The sequence below is a fragment of the Oncorhynchus gorbuscha genome, linkage group LG15 (assembly GCF_021184085.1).
Source record: "Oncorhynchus gorbuscha isolate QuinsamMale2020 ecotype Even-year linkage group LG15, OgorEven_v1.0, whole genome shotgun sequence".
In the NCBI taxonomy this organism is placed as follows: domain Eukaryota; kingdom Metazoa; phylum Chordata; class Actinopteri; order Salmoniformes; family Salmonidae; genus Oncorhynchus; species Oncorhynchus gorbuscha.
This window is the reverse complement of record NC_060187.1, coordinates 60,886,704-60,908,348: the sequence shown is the minus strand read 5'-3', so window position 1 is coordinate 60,908,348 and position 21,645 is coordinate 60,886,704. Positions and strand designations below refer to the sequence as shown.

Here is a 21,645-nt window from a genome sequence, read left to right as displayed (position 1 = left end):
CCCAGTTCTACATGAACAAATTATCCACAGTAACCGTGCAAGACGACAGGCTTTCTGGCAGGTCTGGAGAAGGTGGGCGGTCGGAAGAAATATGACTATTGGGTTTTTGCGGAGTTGGCTATTTCAGTATTAAAAATGATTTTTCTGAACTTTTGGGTCAAGTGTCAGAACAAATAAAGTATATATATGAGGTGGTGAGAGTGGGGGGGGGGGCAGAGGTAATTAGGATGACAGAGGGGGAAACAGGGGGCCAATGTACCGGCCCAGGAGGAGCGAGTGGTGGACTGGCGCCTGTCTAGGTGACTGTGTCTCTGTGTCCGCCCCACTGGAGCCGAGCTCTGTTTGACCAGTAGATTCTCAAAGATAGTGCTGGCGGCTGGTGACACTGGCAAAAACCTCCTACCTCTCCCCCGCGCTCACTAATACTCAACCAATTAAACTTGCTGGGTGGATTCCATTGAGGAGTCATTCGTGGTTATATTTGTTGACACTGATGTTCCGGTCACCCAAAGTCAACAAGTGATGGCAAAGAGTTCTCTATATACGAGACAGACTGACGCAGGGGTTCCCACAACATGTTATTTCACTTAATACTTTGGGATGATTTTGGCAATAAGGACCTTTATCTACTTTCCCAGAGTGAGATTAATTGTGGATTAATACCATTTGTATGTCTCCGCGTGCAGTTGGAAGTAGATAAAGGGTCTCATTGTAAAACTCCTGAAGTATCCCTTTAAAGAGACAAGTTGGGCAGAGGCAATAAAATACTTAGTGAATAGATTAAAACCTAATAGTATAATGATATAATATCCAACAAGTTGAGCCCTTGAGTGAACATCCAATTAATTATTATTAAGCTATTAACCACTTATCAACTCATCACAGACTCTTTGAGGATGCAAATTAGGCATTCACAGGCTTACAATTTTCAGTATGATTTTGTGTACATGAAATATGATTTACACTGAGTGTACAAAACATTAAGAACACCTGCTCTTCCCATCACTTGTTAAATCCACTTCAATCAGTGTAGATGAAGGGGATGAGACAGATTAAAGAAGGATTTTTAAGCCTTAAAACAATTGAGTCATCAAATCAAATCAAATGTTATTTATATAGCCCTTCGTACATCAGCTGATATCTCAAAGTGCTGTACAGAAACCCAGCCTAAAACCCCAAACAGCAAGCAATGCAGGTGTAGAAGCACGGTGGCTAGGAAAAACTCCCTAGAAAGGCCAAAACCTAGACATGGATTGTGTACATGTGCCATTCAGAGGGGGAATGAGCAAGACAAGAAAGTACCTTTGAACGGGGTATGGTAGTAGGTGCCAGGCACACCGGTTTGTCTCAAGGGCTGCAACGCTGCTGGGTTTTTCATGCTCAACAGTTTCCTGTGTGTATCAAGAATGGTTCAACACCCAAAGGACATCCAGCCAACTTGACACAACTGTGAGAAGTATTGGAGTCAACATGGGCCAGGATCCCTGTGAAACGCTTTCGAACACATTATATAGTCCATTCCCCGATGAATTAGGAAGGTGTTCGTAATGTTTTGTACACTCAGTGTAGCAGCATAGCAGGATATATTAAATGTGTCTTCAACTACAAAATACCTTTATGAAACCATTCAAGAGTGAATCACTATTACTACTACTGCCTGACCTTTGACATGTATTTTTCATTCGGTCTGATAAACACAACATGATGCGTGTCACATATTATTGTCATATTCCTCTATTTCTAGTAACACTTGAAACACCCTGAATGAAGTGATCCGTTTCTCTTTTCCTTTCTACTCTTCTACTGCTCCTTTTCTTTCAAATGAAGTTTATTCTGTTCGACTGCAGGTTCCTCCACAGTACACCACGTTATACGTCAAATGAAAGCGTTGCTAATTAAATGTCAAAAGAGGGCTAATTCCTCCATTGGAAGGGTGATAATGAAGTCCTTTAGACAGAGGAATAGATACTGTAATGGCTCACTCCCTCATGTGGAGGGATTTCCCAGGTCAGACAAAAGGGCTGTGCAGCCAGCCATGCACTTCCAGTAACTGTTCGTCCATGACTCCTGCTGTTGGGTAATTTCCACAATTCTTTCAGATTTCGACAGAGGAAATAAATGATCATACATTTTCAGTTATCCACCCTAAAGGAAAGACAAAAAAACGATACAATTTCCCATTTTTGAAAACGGGAAAGTGGATTAGGTAATATGTGACGGGAATGCGCTCCATTGTCCAAATGGGGGCATGATTGCACAATAGTGGCCAAAGTGTGTATAAATACCAGTGCACCGCAGTCTCACCGCATGACAGAGAAGTCCCTCATCCGCTGACATCATCAGGACAGTCAATCTACTTTGGACTCGTCTTAGTGCGTTGAAAATTGTGCATTGGAGAGCGCCGCTTTTTGGGAAAATTGAAGAGCTCTGATCTTCATCAGAAACTGTCACTTCAATTCCAACCGTTGTCAACAGGACTTTTAAATAGGCTATAAGCTTCCTAACAAAACCGAGAATGAAGGCCTTCAGTGTTGCATTTGCAGTGGTGGTCGTCCTCGCATGCACGTTCATCCTTGAAAGCACCGCTGTTCCTTTCTCCGAGGTATGTCTCATTCTCCAACACCAACCCACTACAAACATGTGTGTATCGATTTTAGAAGTTGCTCATTACTCATTTGTACATAATGTCTTTGCAGGTGCGAACGGAGGAGGTTGGAAGCATTGACAGTCCAGTTGGGGAACATCAACAGCCGGGCAGCGAGTCCATGCATCTGCCGGTACGTTCAATTGAGTGAATGAATTAAGTAATTACCTTTGGCAAATGAACATCTAAATGGTTGCGTTTCACCCTTGGAATTGAATTAGCCCACGAGCGCTAGTCGTTAACCATTTGATTGTGAGCCATTAGCAAGGGCTTCAGGGCGAGCAGTGTGCAATGTGCAATGTGCTTGTGAAGGGGAGACTTGGACAGAAGTACTTACCATGAGCTTGTTCCCTCCTTTCTTCGTTGTCTTTTCTTGGCGTGATACAGGAGCACTTCAGGTTCAAGCGTCAGAGCCACCTCTCACTGTGCCGTTGGTGCTGCAACTGCTGTCACAACAAGGGCTGTGGCTTCTGCTGCAAATTCTGAGGACCTGCCTGCATTAAAACCATCTTATTAACTTATTGCCTTTCATTTCCCCCCTATTCTTCTACATTTCTTTTGGACTCTGTGGAGAAGATGCAAATCTCATTGATGTCTTTCTCACTGCACAACCTCAGTCTTGTACATAAATGTTTTCTATCATGTTGTATATCTATTGTATAGCCTAATGACGCAGGAAAAAGACATAGCCAATTGAAATAAGTGGGGATTTTTATTTTCTATTGTGTAAATTGTTTTGTACATTTTCTAGTTTGTACACGTTTGCAATATTTTCTTTCTAAGATGTTGTTTTTGTAGCTATGATAATGATTTGTTAAATGATTTCTTACAGTGACACTTTAAAAAAAAAATGTAAATAAACACATTCTTTGAATAACAAACATGGTTGTCTCTGAATTCTGAATCTGCTATAGATGTGTACCCTGTGGCTAAATGTTCAGGCCTGACAGCCAGAGGCGTATTCAAATGAGTCGCGTCTGGGAACGGAATCCACAGAGCCTTCAGAAAGTATTCACACCTCTCGACTATTTCCACATTGGTTGTGTCACAGCTTGAATTTAAAATGGATTAAGTTGAGATTTTGTGTCGCCGGCCTACATAATGTCGAAGTGGAATGATGTTTTTAGAAATGTTTGCAAATGAATTAAAAAAACAAAAATCTGAAATGTCTTTGAAGTAGTAAGTATTCAACCCTTTTATTATGTTAAGCCTAAATAAACGCAGTAGTAAAAATGCGCTTAACAAGTCACACAATAAGTTGCATGGGCTCACTCTGTGTGCAATAATAGTGTTTAAAAAACCCTAAAGTTGATGTCCGAGCCCCAACGGAAATCCAAGCCCCCACAGGGAAAAAAATGGCATCATAAAATCCCCATAAAAATCTGTCAGTTTAAGCTAAAGATATATGTTTTTTTTATGCATCTCCATCCACTAAATCCACCGATGTCGCACTTCCGCATCTGTGGTGAAAGGTGACAGAGCTATAGCAGTGTTTGTCAGATCATGAGACTTCCTGAAAATTGGTCTTCTTACAAAATCCTCTGTTGTGGAAACTTTGGCCTTCAAACTATTATGGAAAGATGAGACTCTCACAAACATGATGGTTTTCTCCATTTTGTCTGGGAAAGCTAGTTTGCCAACTAGTCTGCCAACTTCTGTCTGTAGCGTCTGAACCGTTTGGTCTAAAATGACTCCTCCATGGAAGGTGAGACTCTAACAAACACGTACATGTTGGTTGTCTTGCGCTAGGACGCCCACAGGCCTCACGGGACTCGTCTGAATGTCCCCAGGTACCAGTTGAAAAAATGAATGGAAGTAGTATATATATGGAAATTGTTTAGTGCAAAAATAAGTGGTTAACTACATGTAAATATATACAGTTGAAGTCAGAAGTTTACATACATTTAGGTTGGAGCCATTAAAACTTGTTTTTCAACCTCTCCCCAAATTTCTTGTTAACAAACTATAGTTTTGGCAAGTCGGTTAGGACATGTACTTTGTGCATAAGACAAGTCATTTTTCCAGCAATTGTTTACAGACAGATTATTTCACTTATAATTCACTGTATAACAATTCCAGTGGGTCAGAAGCTTACATACACTAAATTGACTGTGCCTTAAAACAGCTTGGAAAATTCCAGAAAATGATATCATGGCTTTAGAAGCTTCTGGTAGGCTAATTGACATATTTTGAGTCAATTGAGGTGTACCTGTGGATGTATTTCAAGGCCAACCTTCAAACTCAGTGCCTCTTTGCTTGACATCATGGGAGAATCAAAAGAAATCAGCCAAGACCTCAGAAACATAATTGTAGACCTCCACAAGTCTGGTTCATCCTTGGGAGCAATTTCCAAACGCCTGAAGGTACCACATTCATCTGAACAAACAACAGTACGCAAGTATAAACACCATGGGACCACGCAGCCGTCATAGCGCTCAGGAAGGAGACACGTTCTGTCTCCTAGAGATGAATGTACTTTGGTGTGAAACGTGCAAAACAATCCCAGAACAACAGTAAAGGACCTTGTGAAGATGCTGGAGGAAACAGCTACAAAAGTATCTATATCCACAGTAAAACGAGTCCTATATCGACATAAGGAAGAAGCCACTGCTCCAAAACAGCCATGAAAAAGCCAGACTATGGTTTGCAACTGCACATGGGGACAAAGATGGTACATTTTGGAGAAATGTCCTCTGGTCTGATGAATGAAAAATAGAACTGTTCGGCCATAATGACCATCGTTATTTTTTTGGGGAAAAGGGGAACGCTTGCAAGCCGAAGAACATCATCCCAACCGTGAAGCACGGGGGTGGAAGCATCATGTTGTGGGGGTGCTTTGCTGCAAGAGGGACTGGTGCACTTCACAAAATAGATGGCATCATGAGGCAGGAACATTATGTGGATATATTGAAGCAGCATCTCAAAAAATTGGTCAGGAAGTTAAAGCTTGGTCACAAATTGGTCTTCCAAATGGACAATGACCCCAAGCATACTTCCAAAGCTGTGGCAAAATGGCTTAAGGACAACAAAGTCAAGGTATTGGAGTGGCCATCACAAAGCCCTGACCTCAATCCTATAGAAAATTTGTGGGCAGAACTGAAAAAGCATGTGCGAGCAAGCAGGACTACAAACCTGACTCAGTTACACCAGCTCTGTCAGGAGGAATAGGCCAAAAATCACCCAACTTATTGTGGGAAGCTTGTGGAAGGCTACCCAAAACCTTTGACCAAATACTAATTGAGTGTATGTAAACTTCTGACCCACTGGGAATGTGATGAAAGAAATAAAAGCTGAAATAAATTATTCTCTCTACTATTATTCTGACATTTCAAATTATTAAAATAAAGTGGTGATCCTAGCTGACCTAAGACAGGGACTTTTTACTAGGATTAAATGTCAGGAATTGTGAAAAAATGAGTTTAAATGTATTTGGCCAAGGTGTATGTGAACTTCCGACTTCAACAGTATACATTACCGTTCAAAAGTTTGGGTTCACTTAGAAATGTCTAAGTGAAAAGCACATTTCTTGTCCAATGAAAGAACATCAAATTGATCAGAAATACAGTGTAGACATTGTTAATGTTGTAAATGACTATTGTAGCTGGAAACGGCAGATTTTTTATGGGATATCTACATAGGCGTACAGAGACCCATTATCAGCAACCATCACTCCTGTGTTCCAATGGCACGTTGTGTTAGCTAATCCAAGTTTATCATTTTAAAAGGCTAATTGATCATTAGAAAACCATTTTGCTGTTAGCACAGCTGAAAACTGTTTTCCTGATTAAAGAAGCAACAAAACTGGCCTTCTTTAGACTAGTTGAGTATCTGGAGTATCAGTTTCTGAAAATGACCAGAAACAAAGAACTTTCTTCTGAAACTCGTCAGTTTATTCTTGTTCTGAGAAATTGAGGCTATTCCATGCGAGAAATTGCCAAGAATCTGAAGATCTCATACAACACTGTGTACTACTCCCTTCACAGAACAGCGCAAACTGGCCCTAACCAGAATAGAAAGAGGAGTGGGAGGCCCAGGTGCACAACTGAGCAAGAGGATAAGTACATTAGAGTGTCTAGTTTGAGAAACAGACGCCTCACAATTCCTCAACTGGCAGCTTCATTAAATAGTACCCACAAAACACCAGTCTCAACGTCAACAGTGAAGAGGCGACTCCAGGATGCTGGCCTTCTTGGCAGAGTTGCAAAGAAAAAGCCATATCTCAGACAAGCCAATAAAAAGAAAAGATTAATATGGGCAAAATAACACAGACACAGGACAGAGGAAGATTGGAAAAAAAGTGTTAAGGACAGACGAGTTTGAGGTATTCAGATCACAAAGAATAACATTTGTGAAATGCAGAAAAAATGAAAAGATCTGGAGGAATGCTTGACACCATCTGTCAAGCATGGTGGAGGCAATGTCATGGTCTGGAGGTGCTTTGGTGGTGGTAAAATGGGAGATTTGTACAGGGTAAAAGGGATCTTGAAGAAGGAAGGCTATCACTCCATTTTGCAATGCCTTGCCATACCCTGTGGACGGCAATTAATTGAAGCCAATTTCCTCCTACAACAGGACAATGACCCAAAGCACAGCTCCAAACTATGAAATAACTATTTAGTGAAGAAGCAGTTAGCTGGAATTCTGTCCATAATGCAGTAGCCAACACAGTCACCAGATCTCAACCCTATTGAGCTGTTGTGGGAGCAGCTTGACCATATGGTACTTAAGAAGTGCCCATCAAGCCAAGCCAACTTATGGGAGGTGCTTCAGGAAGCATGGGGTGAAATCTCTTTTGATTACCGCAACAAATAGACAACTAGAATGCCAAAGGTCTGCAAGGCTGTAATTGCTGCAAATGGAGGATTCTTTGATGAAGCAAAATTTGAAGGACATAATCATTATTTCAATTAAAAATCATTATTTATAACCTTGTCAACGTCTTGACTATATTTCCTATTCATTTTGCAACTCATTTCATTGATGTTTTCATGGAAAACAAGGACGTTTCTAAGTGACCCCAAACTTTTGAACGGCAGTGTATATGTTTCCTGATCTTTCTTATATCTCTCAAATATAGGACAGACACTTCAGAACAAACTTCCTTTAGATTTATTTTGGGGGACAGTTTAATGGCAATCTCATAGAAACTGAGGATGGATCAACAATGTTGTAGTTGTTCCACAATACTAACCTAAGTGAAAAGTATGAATCCTGCTTGCAACAAGGCACAAAAGTAATACTGCAAAAAATATGGCAAAGCAATTCACTTTTTTTCTGAATACAAAGTGTTATGTTTGGGGCAAATCCAATACAAAACATTTCTCAGTACCACTCGCCATATTTTCAAGCATAGTGGTGGCTGCATCATGTTATGGGTATGCTTGTAATCGTTAAGGACTGGGAGCTTTTCAAGATAAACAATTTACGGATTGGAGCTAAGCACAGGTAAAATCCTAGAGGAAAACCTGGTTCAGTCTGCTTTCCACCAGACACTGGGAAATGAATGTACATTTCATCAGGACAATAACCTAAAACATAAGGCCAAATCTACACTGGAGTTGCTTACCAAGAAGACAGTGAATGTTCCTTAGTGGCCGAGTTACAGTTTGACTTAAATCTACTTGAAAATCTATGGCAAAACCTGAAAATGGTTGTCTAGCAATGATCAACAAACAATTTGACAGAGCTTGAAGAATATTGAAAATAATACTGGGAAAATGTTGCGCAATTTCCAGGTGTGGAAAGCTCTCAGGCACTTACCCAGAAAGACTCACAGCTGTAATCAATGCCTAAGGTGCTTCTACAAAGTATTGACTCAGGGGTGTGAATACTTATGCAAATGAGATATTTCTGTATTTAATTTCAATACATTTGCTAATATTTCTAAAAACATGTTTTCACTTTGTCATTATGGGGTATTGTATGTAGATGGGTGAGTGAACTAAATATATTGAATACCTTTTGAATTCAGGAAGTAAGTAACACAACACAATTTGAAATAAGTATGAGAAACATTCTGAAGGGACTGCATTTCAAAATAGAGATATTTAACCACTCTGAATGGCACACATTCCATGACATAGACTGACCAGGTGAGTCCAGGTGAAATCTTGATCCCTTATTGATGTCACTTGTTAAATCCATTTCAATCAGTGTAGATGAAGGGGAGGACACAGGTCAAATGTTTTTTAAAGCCTTCGAGACAACTGACACATGTATTGTGAATGTGTGCCATTCAGAGGGTGAATGGGAAAGACAGAATATTTAAGTGCCTTCCAACAGGGTATGGTAGTAGGTGCCAGGCTCACTGGTTTGTGTCAAGAACTGCACCGCTGCTGGGTTTTTCACGCTCAACCGTTTCCTGTGTGTATCAAGAATGGCCCACCACCCAAAGGACATCCAGCCAACTTGACACAACTGTGGGATTGGAGTCAACATGGGCCAACATCCCTGTGAAACGCTTTCGACACCATGTAAAGTCCATGCCCCGATGAATTTGCAACTATTAGGAAGGTGTTATTTTTTTGTACACTCAGTGTAGTCCATACTACTCTGCTAAAAGGAGACTGAAATTGGGATTAGTATATGCACTTTGAAAATCCTATCTCCTGTATGAACTAGGTCTGGCTTGTTAGTACAGCCTAAAAAAACAGTCAGTGCTCAACACTGCCCCATGAGGCAGAGAATGTTCCAGCAAACAGGGGACGAGTTGGACTGAGTTGCTGTAGTCGGGGGCAGGGTTTTAGAACACTGAACACTACTGGAGTTCATTAGCATATTGTTTACCTTTATTTCAAATAATGAGCTGAGAGCGACCCAGTTCTACATTAACAAATTAGCCACAGCAATCGTGCAAGCCAACAAGCTTTATGGCTGGTCTGGAGAAGGTGAGGGTTGGAAGAAAGCTGCCAATTGTATTTTTTTGGCGGTTGGCTATTTCATTAGTAAATATTTTTCTTAACTTAATTTTTGGGACATTTTGTGTCAAGTGCCCACGCAAATAAAGTACATGAGAGGGAGGAGGGAGGAGACAGAGGTAGTTAGGATGACAGAGGGGGGAAACAGGGGGCCAATGCACCGGCCCAGGAGGAGCGAGTGGTGGACTGGCGCCTGTCTAGCTGACTGTGTCTCTGTGTCCGCCCCACTGGAGCCAAGCTCTGTTTGACCAGAAGATTCTCAAAGATAGTGCTGGCGGCTGGTGACATTGCAGAAAGTTCCTCCCTCACCCCCACTTTCACTACTACTCAACAAATGAAGCTAGGTGGGTGGATTCCAATGCGAAGTCACTCGTGGTTATATTTGTTAACACTGATGTTCCAGTCTCCCAAAGTCAACAAATGATGGCAAAGGGTTCTCTGTATACAGGAGAGATGGGCTCAGTGGTCCCCACAACAATGCTATTTTCACTTACAGAGACAAGTTGGGCACAGCCAACAAAATAATTATTGAATGAATTCAAATGTAATAGTATAGTATCAAACAAGTTGAGCCCCTGAGAGCACATACAATTTGTTATTATTAGGCTATTAACCACTTATCAGACTTTTTTGAGGATGCAAATTACAATTTTCACGGTATAATTCTGTGTTAATGAAATGTGATATAACAGCATAGCATGAAAAGTGTCGTTGTAATTTTTTTAAATACACTCTTATCCAGAGCAACTTACAGTAAGTGTATTAACCTCATACGTTTTCCCCCTTGGAAATTGAACCCACAACCCTGGCATTGCAAGCAACATGCTCTACCAACTGAGCCACACAAGACATTTCAGCTGCCTATACTTTCAAATAAATATTTTTTTTTTCTCAACTACAAAATGACCATTGCCTAATAATTCCTTGCATGAATCACTATTATATAGCTTACCTAGACCTTTTAAAGAAATGTATTTTTCATAAGGTCTGATGAACACTGCATAATACAACACCTGCCACCTAATAATATCATATTCTTGTATTCCTAATAACACTTGAAACAACTGAATGAAAGGTGCTGTAATGGTTTTCTGGGGAAAGAGAGGCGGACCAAAATGCAGCGTGGTGGTTATTCATGTTCTTTAATTTATAAAGAAACTACACATGAGATAACTAACAAAAACAACAAACGTGAGAAAACCTAAACCAGACACAAAGACAGGAACAATCACCCACAAAACCCAACACAAAACAGGCTACCTAAATATGGTTCCCAATCAGAGACAATGACTAACACCTGCCTCTGATTGAGAACCATATCAGGCCAAACATAGAAATAGACAAACCAGACACACAACATAGAATGCCCACCCAGCTCACGTCCTGACCAACACTAAAACAAGGAAAACACACACGAACGTGACAGGTGCCAAGGAGGAATTTTGTTCTTTCATCTTTGCATTGCAGTGTAATGAAAATGTCCATAATATATCTGATGTAATAGTGGAATGATATTGTTTCACAGTATTACTTACAGTGTTGTGATTGGCCGGGATATTTGTCAATTGATTTCTTCCGCCGGAGCGGCATCCGTTGTCAAAACGGGAAAGCTGTTTTTACTTTGTGGCTGTGTCATCTAGTGGGAATCGGGTCAAGTGGCAGGATTGCACAATAGAGGCCAAAGTGTGTATAATACCGGTGTACCACAGTCTCAACAAAAGACAGAGAAGTCCCTCAACCACAGACACCAAAAGGACCATCAACTAACTTGGGACCCATCTATTGCATTTAAACTTGTACGTTGGAGAGTGTCTCTTTATGGGACAATTGAAGAGTTCTGATCTTCTTTATGAACAGCCACTTGAATTCCAACTGATTTCAACCAGACTTTTTAAATAGGCTATAACCTTCTTAACACAACCGAGAATGAAGGCCTTCGGTGTTGCATGTGCAGTCGTCCTCGCATGTACGTTCATCCTTGAAAGCACCGCTGTTCCTTTCTCCGAGGTATGTCTCATTCTCCAACACCAACGCACTTCAAACATGTCTGCATCTATTTTAGAGGTTGATCATTATTCATTTCTGTAAAATGTCTTTGCAGGAGAAAAAATGAGGAGGTTGGAAGCATTGACAGTCCAGTTGGGGAACATCAACAGCCGGGCGGCGAGTCCATGCGTCCACCAGTACGTTCAATTGAGTGAATTAATGAAGTAATTACCTTTAGCAAATTAAAATCGACGTGGTTGCTTTTGCCCCGCAGAATTGAATTAACCTACTTGCGCTACCTGTTATCGTTTGATTGTGAGCCGTTAGAGAGAGCTTCGGGGCGAACTGTGCACAACGTGCTTGTGAAGTGGAGACTTGGACAGAAGTACTTACCATGAGCTTGTTCCCTCCTTTCTTCATTTTCTTTTCTTGGCGGGATACAGGAGCACTTCAGGTTCAAGCGTCAGAGCCACCTCTCTCTGTGCCGTTGGTGCTGCAACTGCTGTCACAACAAGGGCTGTGGCTTCTGCTGCAAATTCTGAGGACCTGCCTGCATTAAAACCATCTTATTAACTTATTGCCTTTCATTTCCCCCCTATTCTTCTACACTTCTTTTGGACTCTGTGGAGAAGATGCAAATCTCATTGATGTCTTTCTCACTGCACAACCTCTGTCTTGTACATAAATGTTTTCTATCATGTCGTATATCTATTGTAATGACACAAGAAAAATACTTAACTATTTGAAATAATATTTTTTCTATTTTGTACATTTTATCAAATGTAAAAAATCTAGTTTGTACGTGTTTGCGATGTTTTCACTCTAAGATGTTGTTTTCGTAACAATGATAATGATTTGTTAAATCACTTCTTATAATGATTTTGTTTTACATAAACAAACACATTCTTTGAAGAGGTATTTAACCCCACGCCTAAATCAGTAGTTCAGTAGTAAAAATGCACTTAACAAGTCACACTCATTGAGTGCAATAATAGTGTTTAACATGACTTGTGAATGATTACTTCATCTCTGTACTCCACACATACAATTATCTGTAAGGTCCCTCAGTTGAGCAGTGCATTTCAAACACAGATACAACCAAAAAGACCAGGGAGGTTTTCCAATGCTTCGCAAAAAAGGGCACCTACTGGTAGATGGATTTTAAAAAAGGAGACATTAAATATTCCTTTGACCATGGTGAAGTTATTAATTAGACTTTGGAGGTTGCATCAATACACCCACATATACAGGCGTCCTTCCTAACTCAGTTGCCGAAGATGAAGTAAACAACTCAGGGATTTCACCATGAGGCTGATTAATTCCTTTTTAAGGCTGCCCAGAGAGGATGTCATTTTTATGGGCAGAGGCAACTCATTCCATTCTGAGGCTCCAGTATACAAGAGAGTACCTTTTCCAGCATTACTCTTGATTCTGTATAAGCACGGTGCTGTGATTGTGTGCATCCCTAACACGGAGAAAGTAATCAGTTAGATATCTGGGCGCAGATCCATAATTACTCCTGTAAACGAAACCTAGTCTAATCTGGGACACCCTAGCCTCAACAGGAAGCCGGTTTAGTTCCTGAAAGCAGCTCCTGCCTATGTGAGTATGTGGACTCACCTTCAATACTACCCCGATCAGCTTATTCTAGGCTATCTGGAGCTTCCTCTTCATAAGCTTAGATAAGCCCTCAAACCAGGAATTACTAGCATAGTCAAAATGGCATTGAATGAGGGCAGTGGCTAGCACTTTCATGGAGTCCTTATCAAGCAGCTTGGACTTTCTAGCCAAAAACTTAGTGCTGGCATTAACCTTCCCTAGCACTTGTGTAACGAATGTGAAACGCTAGCTTAGTTAGCGGTGGTTCGCGCTAAATAGCGTTTCAATCGGTGACTTCACTTGCTCTGAGACCTTGAAGTAGTAGTTCCCCTTGCTCTGCAAGGGCCGTGGATTTTGTGGTGCGATGGGTAACAATGCTTCGTGGGTGACTGTTGTTGATGTGTGCAGGTCTTGAGTTATACTGTTACACTTGCACACACCTCCCAAGCTTCCATCAAGGATACATCTCAGGTAGCTAACAGAGGTTTTAGTAGTCAGCACCTCACCATTCTAACTTAGCTTATTATCTCCAAGCCATTTGCTAATGTTAGTAAGCTCTGTGCTAAGTATGCTTTCCAACATAGTTTTACTTTTGTGAGACACCAGAAGTGTAGAGTCATCCGCATAAAGGAAAAGACGTCAAGAACAAGCATCTTTCATATCGTTAATATACAGTAAAAACAGTAGAGGCCCAAGCACGCTCCCCTGCGGAACACCACAACTCATTGGTTTTGCTCCCATTAACCACTACTACTTGCTCCCTACCTGATAAATAGGAATTTAACCAGCCTAGAGGGATAATGCTTAACCCCAGTGCCTCTACTTTGGAGATTAGGAGACAGTGGTTAACTGTATCAAAGGCCTTCTGTAGGTCAAGCAGTACCATTCCACACAGATTTCCCTCATCAATCTTTTTCCTGATGTAGTCAGTCAAGTAAAGTAGACATGAATCGGTGGAGTATATTTTCTAAAACCCAACTGAAAATCATATATTAGACTTTGTTAGTTGATATATTCATAAATTTGCTCATGTACAACTCTCTCCAGGATCTTTGATGTTATACTGAGAATAGATACAGGCCTATCAGACTTTGACCCCTTCTTATACAGAGATATAACTTTAGCTTGTTTCATGTCCGTGGGAAAGATGCCTTGTTCAAGAGAGGTTAACAATATGCGTAATATAAGGGCGAATTTGCTCAGCAGAATCTATAAGAAACCATACAGGAAAATTTATCCAGGCCTGCAGCTTTGGAATATTTAAGCTCCGCTAGCGTACTGACTATTTTGTCTGTTGCTACCTTTTCAAAAGAAAAAGAGTTTGGCTGAACCCCTAACTCGGCTTAATACTTTTTGACTTGGTTGTTTCCATACAAACCAGAACTGGTAGACAGCTTGCTAACCGGCTTGCTGGCAATATTCCATCTCCCCCCTGATGTTCAGTCCAATACTGTTTAGTCTGTTTTTGATAGTACTACTACAGCCTAGTTCCTTAAATGATTTCCAAAGCATTTTTGTTCTCAATTATTTTCTCAACAAAGTAACCCCTCTTAGCTTCATCCATCCTGCTCTGTGCTTCGTTTCTGTGACATTTATATAGGGAAAAAAATCAGGCTGCTGTTGAGACTTCACCATTTCTTAAAGGCCTTATTCCTTGCTTGGATAGGTTCTAGAATCTCATGATTAAACCAAGGGCTAGATCTCTGTTTTACCCTGACCCGTCTAATGGGAGCCACCACATTCACCACATCAAGGAATCTACATTTAAAGGCTTCACAGGCACTGTCTACACATTATTTTATGTCCTCTGATTCTAACGGTTTTGTGACACATAAATGTATCTTTAAAAACCCTCCTTCTGCAAAATGTTATAAAATGATCACTGATTCCATATACTATTACTCCACTCTGCGATATTTTGGATTTATCAGACACCAACATTAAGTCAATTGTACTTGGCACTGTTTCACATCCCCTGGAGGGATCTTTTATCATTTGGGTCAGAGCAAGTGATCTACAGAAGTACAACAATACACTGTGGGTTGGGCTATCCTTTTTACAGACATCAGCATTGAAATCCTCAAACAAAATGATTTCCTTCACCAGGGAATCTTTACAGTTTGACAACACAATTCCGAGACCTTCATAGAAGGAATTCTGATTGGGCGGCATGTTTTTGGGAAGGCAGATATCCAGTCAGACAAAATCGGCTTGGTTTTTGGGAAGGCAGATATCCAGTCAGACAATCTCCAGATCAACGCTTAAATCCGATCTGGCGTTAAAAGCAATGTCCGATCTTACAAACGCACATATTCCCCCACCGTTCCGATTTCCGATCCTTCCTGACAACAGAGTAATTGACTATCTCAATTTCTGAGTCACAAACAGATTAATGTCTCGGTAAAACACAAGACTCCCACCTCTGATTTGCAAACCAACAAGCATATCTCATCAATCCTCGTAGGCTTCGGACGTTTAAGGGCACAAGATGTAAACCCTTCTTCCCAAAGGACTCACTGAATTCCCGATCCACGTGTAACTCGCCTCCCACTGCACTACCATCTTCCCGATGCACTGCCTCCAGTAGCCTCTCTGCTGCCATGGAGCACCCCTCCCCAGGTGCTGCTCCAACGTCCATTGTTGAAAAAGACATATCTGTATTTAATTTTCAATAAATATGCAAACATTTCCATAAACATGTTTTCACTTTGTCATTCGGGTGTATTGTGTGTAGATGGGTTAGATTTTTTTATGGGGGGGGGTGGTTCAGGTGTGGTAAGTCAAGGGGTATGAATACACACACACACACACACACACACACACACACACACACACACACACACACACACACACACACACACACACACACACACACACACACACACACACACACACACACACACACACACACACACACACACACACACACACACACACACACACACACACACACACTATTAATTCCTGGACTGTTCTGAGTCTAAGTTGTCAATATTGTCAATGTTTTATGATCAGTCTATTGCATCTGGTAACCCTTTGAGGTGGGAGGGTGGTTGACATTGTTGCTTAGTATTCTGTGTAATACAGTTGGCAGCATATAGGGAGTGCTAGACACCATGGATTGTGACATTTAAATAGGCCTCCCATTCGAGCAATAGCCATAATGACTGCTCATTCAAGTGTGATTCAACATGTCACACATTCGAATAAACATGGGCACACTCAGCTTTTTCTGTCTCTCTCTCTCTCCTACTCTCGCTCTCTCTCTCTCCAAAAGGCCACAGAATAGGTTAATACTGAGAGCCAGGCTCTATCTGGGTCTAACACAAACATATTCTCACCATCTCCCTCTCTCTCTCTGACACTGCCTCTCTCTCTCTCTCTCTCTCTCTCTCTCTCTCTCTCTCTCTCTCTCTCTCTCTCTCTCTCTCTCTCTCTCTCTCTCTCTCTCTCTCTCTCTCTCCTCTGCCTCTTCCCTCTGCTGCTCTCTCTCTCTCTCTCTCGCTCTCGCTCTCGCTCTCTCTGACACTGCCTATCCCTCTTCCCTCTGCCTCTCTCTCTCTCTCTCTCTCGCTCTCGCTCTCTCTGACACTGCCTCTCCCTTTCCCTCTGCCTCTCTCTCTCTGACACTGCCTCTCCCTTTCCCTCTGCCTCTCTCTCTCTCTGACACTGCCTCTCCCTTTCCCTCTGCCTCTCTCTCTCTCTGACACTGCCTCTCCCTTTCCCTCTGCCTCTCTCTCTCTCTCTCTCGCTCTCTCTCTCTCTGACACTGCCTCTCCCTTTCCCTCTGCCTCTCTCTCTCTCTGACACTGCCTCTCCCTTTCCCTCTGCCTCTCTCTCTCTCTCTCGCTCTCTCTCTCTCTGACACTGCCTCTCCCTTTCCCTCTGCCTCTCTCTCTCTCTGACACTGCCTCCCTTTCCCTCTGCCTCTCTCTCTCTCTGACACTGCCTCTCCCTTTCCCTCTGCCTCTCTCTGACACTGCCTCTCCCTTTCCCTCTGCTCTCTCTCTCTCTGACACTGCCTCTCCCTTTCCCTCTGCCTCTCTCTCTCTCTGACACTGCCTCTCCCTTTCCCTCTGCCTCTCTCTCTCTCTCTCTCTCTCTCTGACACTGCCTCTCCCTTTCCCTCTGCCTCTCTCTCTCTCTCTCTTCCTTTCTCACTCTGCACTTTCACTTTCTCTCCCTCTGCCTCACTCCCTCTCTCCCGCTCTCTCATTCTCCCTCTTTATCTCTGCCTTTCTCACTCTCTTCCCCTCTCCCCCTCTCTCTCTCTGCCTCTCCCTCTATCTCTCTATCTCAATCTATTCTGAGCTCTATGGCCACTGAATGGGTTAAGACAGAGGATAGAGAGTGTCGAGGATAGAGACAGAGGATAGGGAGTGTCGAAATACTCTCCAACAGTAGGCCTACTGCTAGAGGGTAATAACCGAGGCCTATTGACTGACAGCTAATATTGAGATTATGTCATTAAAAAATGTCTTCCGACCGCCTATCTATAGTATAGTTCCATCACACAATAATACATCATGTCATGTCATTTGCATTTAGATCACCCCTGTTCTTGGATTGCATACTGGACGTCGAGCGTGATGGAGTCGATAGTGAGGAGATTCCTAAAGAGAATGGATGGAGATCATAACGAAGGCGAACCACCAACACAAACACAGCCGCCCGGCCCCTCTTCTGTCCGACTCCTTGCAGCACCTGGAGTCGTTAGTTTTAATTAGCAGAGAGGAGTGATAGGGGCTTCTCTCCCCTCCCACCTCTCCTCTCTGACTGTATGCTCAGAAATACTGATTGCTCCAGAATACTGAATACTATACCGGTGACCAGCCTACACTCAGGCTTCCAATGACACATTCAACATCAACGACTACATAAACCCGGGCTCAGCAGGCGTGCACGCTTGAAGTTAATGAATAAATCAGTGAATATATTTATAAGTTCATTTGAATAGATTAATGAATATGTTGTTAACTTTATGCATGATTATACACTCTTAGAACAAAGGTTCCAAAAGGGTTCTTAGGCTGTCCCTATAGGAGAACTCTTTTTGGTTCCAGGTAAAACCATTTTGGGTTCCATGTAGAACCCTTTGTGTAAAGGGTTCTACATGGAACTCAAAAGGGTTCCACCTAGAACCAAAAATAGGTATTTAAAGAGTTCTCCTGTGGGGACAGCCAAGGAACCCTTTTTAGGTTCTAGAGAGCACCTTTTTTTATAAGAGTGTATATGCTAGATACCTGACTGGAAACATGTTGGAAATATTTGAATAGTCTTATTTAATGTTTTGTTTTAACTAATAATATGCCGGGGTACTGTGGAAGCAAATTCATGCTGGTCTAATTCCATTGAAGTCAGGACTGAAATCTCTCCTGTTTGTCAAATATGGTAGTACTCACAGCTCACTCTTCTCTCCTCTATCTTCTTCCTTTTTATTCAAAGCTGTATTGAAGTGTTCTGTCTGATAGGATTTCTCTCTGCTCCCCACACACACACGCACACACACGCACACACACACACACAATATTGAACAACACACGCACACACACACGTGCACACGCACACACACACAATATTGAACAATACATAATACTGAAGCACGGGCCATGATTTACGTTACCTATCATCTCCTCCAGTCTGTCCCTCTCCACCAAGCACTCAACCCACAACTCAACCCACTAAAATGGGTTAGTGGGCCCCAACAGTCAACATTACTCAAAAACTTAAGTCCACATTCAAAACCAAACAGATTATTGTCTGAAGAGGGATCTGGTGCTATCGAGGAATAAATCCATTGTTTTTCAAACTTGAGACACCCGACTTGTTCCATTCATATGTAAAGTCTCATCTAGACCCAGGCAAGAGGAACCTTAACCTCTCCAAGGCTACATGAATCTTAAGCTTACTGTGGAAATGTATAGAGTGTGTGAGCCTAAATGTTGCACTGTATACTCCCTGTGTCTGTCTGTATTGTGGTAGGAGGGCCACTGGTGGGAAGAAAAATACATTTCAGGTGAAGCATAACAATGTGGGCCAGCTTTGTGATTCTCATCCATGCACACCAAATACACCCATCGGCACAATCCTCTTTCTATTTACCAAACCATGCAATAACTGATCTAGACGCCGACACACACACACACACACACACACACACACACACACACACACACACACACACACACACACACACACACACACACACACACACACACACACACACACACACACACACACACACACACACACACACACACACACACACACACACACACACACACACACACACACACACACACACACACACACAATCATACTGTAACATCGTCAACCAAGAGCTGGGGGAAATATGCCATGTTCTTTCACATGTAGTATCTCCCACAGCATGTGTTGGATCCACATAAATCATGCCGGTGTTATTTAGACTTATATTACCCTGGGGAGAGCTGTGTATTTGAGTGCTGTGCTAGCTAGCGTTACCTCCAGGCCCACACTGATTATATCAAACAATATGCAGCACGGCCTGAATACTTAAAGAGGGGCAATTCCATCTCTCTTCGCTCTCCTCGCTCTCCCTCTGGTTGAAATGTGAATGCAGGTATAATAAGATGAATACTGCCAACTTACCCAGGGCCACCCTGCGGTGGATAGATAGGCCTTGACATGGTTTCGCTGGTTCATGCTTAACCATGGAGCCTGGAGAGAATCCACCAGTGAGCCAGTGGTACAGTCTGTTCTCCTAATGGCACTACAAAGTCACAAACTGTTGATTTGTCATTCACCCACATGCATTCTTCATTTACATAGGGTATCCAATCAAAAAACACAGAATTAGGGTGACTAAATCAATGGAGGTCAGAGAAAAAAAAGTGGTCCAAAATCAGAAAAAGTGCATCCGTCAGCTAGGCTGGATTTTGTGCAAGAATTAAGGCTCCCGGCTACCTGACTAGCTCACTTTCCTGCTGAACTCGTCTATTTTCTTCTCCAATCCACAGGACATGAACCAATACAGGGGTAAGATGTATATCAGGTTTGAGACATGACATGTAGTATTTTCATATTTAGGATTTGCCTTTCATATTAATTGCAGTGGGCTAAATCAGGGTCACACAGAGTGCTTCTTGGTAAACTTAAACAAATATACATTGAAACAAAAGTACACACCTCACACACATGGTTATTGGCTTAAAAAAATTAGAAACCTGTACCACATCAGATATAGAGATGAAATGTATTCAATTTTGAGTTTGCATTCCAATATTACACTTTATAGACATACACTGGCCTTCAAACGTTTGGGGTCACTTAGAAATGTCCTTGTTTTTGAAAGAAAAATATTTTTTTTGTCCATTAAAAGAACATCAAATTGGTCAGAAATACAGTGTAGGCATTGTTAATGTTGTAAATGACTATTGTAGCTGGAAACAGCTGATGTTTTATGGAATATCTACATAGGCGTACAGAGGCCCATTATCAGCAACCATCACTCCTGTGTTCCAATGGCACGTTGTGTTAGCTAATCCAAGTTTGATCATTTTAAAAGGCTAATTGATCATTAGAAAACCCTTTTGCAATTACGTTAGCATAGCCAGAACTGTTGTGCTGATTAAAGAAGCAGTAAAACTGTCCTTCTTCAGACTAGTTGAGTATCTGGAGCATCCACATTTGTGGGTTCGATTACAGGCTCAAAATGGGCAGAAACAAAAAAAAAAACTTCTGGAACTCATCAGTCTATTCTTGTTCTGAGAAATGAAGGCTATCCCATGCAAGAAATTGCAAAGAAACTGAATATCTCGTACAATGCTGTGTACTACTCCTATCACAGAACAGCGCAAACTGGCTCTAACCAGAATAGAAAGAGGAGTGGGAGGTCCCGGCGCACGACTGAGCAAGAGGACAAGTAAATTAGAGTGTCTAGTTTGAATAACAGAAGCCTCACAAGTCCTCAACTGGCAGCTTCATTAAATAAAACACCAGTCTCAACATCAACAGTGAAGAGGCGACTCCGGGATGCTGGCCTTCTAGGCAGAGTTGCAAAGAAAAAGCCATATCTCAGACTGGCCAATAAAAAGACAAAAGATTATAATTGGCAAAAGAACACAGACACAGGACAGAGGAACTCTGCCTAGAAGATCAGCATCCCAGAGTCACCTTAAATGTTGAGACTGGTGTTTTGAGGGTACTATCTCATTCTCTCTCCCACATTCGATTTTACAAAGGTCATAAATACAGTTGAAGTCGGAAGTTTATATATACTAAGAGATGTACGTACTTTGGTGCGAAAAGTGCAAATCAATAATAATAATAATAATATATGCCATTTAGCAGACGCTTTTATCCAAAGCGACTTACAGTCATGTGCATACATTCTACGATGACTAAATGGTGGTCCTGGGGGAACAAAATTACCCTATTACAAGCGCCATGCTCTACCAACTGAGCTACACAGGACCATCAATCCCAGAACAACAGCAAAGGATCTTGAGAAAATGCTGG

At 41.8% G+C, this 21,645-nt stretch overlaps 2 protein-coding genes across 2 annotated transcripts; both read left to right on the top strand.

Annotated features, from left to right (window-relative positions):
• Positions 1 to 2,301: 2,301 nt before the first annotated feature.
• Positions 2,302 to 3,525, top strand: LOC123997626 (hepcidin-like). The gene is made up of 3 exons (XM_046302053.1): positions 2,302 to 2,602; positions 2,697 to 2,777; positions 3,032 to 3,525. The coding sequence occupies exons 1-3, from the start codon at positions 2,516 to 2,518 to the stop codon at positions 3,128 to 3,130; spliced, it is 267 nt and encodes an 88-aa protein (XP_046158009.1). The 5' UTR covers positions 2,302 to 2,515; the 3' UTR covers positions 3,131 to 3,525.
• A 7,879-nt stretch (positions 3,526 to 11,404) lies between these two features.
• LOC123997818 (hepcidin-like) lies at positions 11,405 to 12,219 on the top strand. Its single transcript, XM_046302395.1, has 3 exons — positions 11,405 to 11,570; positions 11,666 to 11,744; positions 11,991 to 12,219. The coding sequence occupies exons 1-3, from the start codon at positions 11,488 to 11,490 to the stop codon at positions 12,087 to 12,089; spliced, it is 261 nt and encodes an 86-aa protein (XP_046158351.1). The 5' UTR covers positions 11,405 to 11,487; the 3' UTR covers positions 12,090 to 12,219.
• Positions 12,220 to 21,645: the final 9,426 nt, after the last annotated feature.

Bases quoted from the DNA above. Each gene is read 5' to 3' on its own strand.
- LOC123997626 (XM_046302053.1), top strand. From the start codon at position 2,516: ATGAAGGCCTTCAGTGTTGCATTTGCAGTGGTGGTCGTCCTCGCATGC. The intron at 2,603-2,696 runs GTATGTCTCATT...ATGTCTTTGCAG, and splicing joins CCGCTGTTCCTTTCTCCGAG to GTGCGAACGGAGGAGGTTGG. The intron at 2,778-3,031 runs GTACGTTCAATT...GGCGTGATACAG, and splicing joins GCGAGTCCATGCATCTGCCG to GAGCACTTCAGGTTCAAGCG.
- LOC123997818 (XM_046302395.1), top strand. From the start codon at position 11,488: ATGAAGGCCTTCGGTGTTGCATGTGCAGTCGTCCTCGCATGTACGTTC. The intron at 11,571-11,665 runs ATGTCTCATTCT...TCTTTGCAGGAG, and splicing joins GCTGTTCCTTTCTCCGAGGT to AAAAAATGAGGAGGTTGGAA. The intron at 11,745-11,990 runs GTACGTTCAATT...GGCGGGATACAG, and splicing joins GCGAGTCCATGCGTCCACCA to GAGCACTTCAGGTTCAAGCG.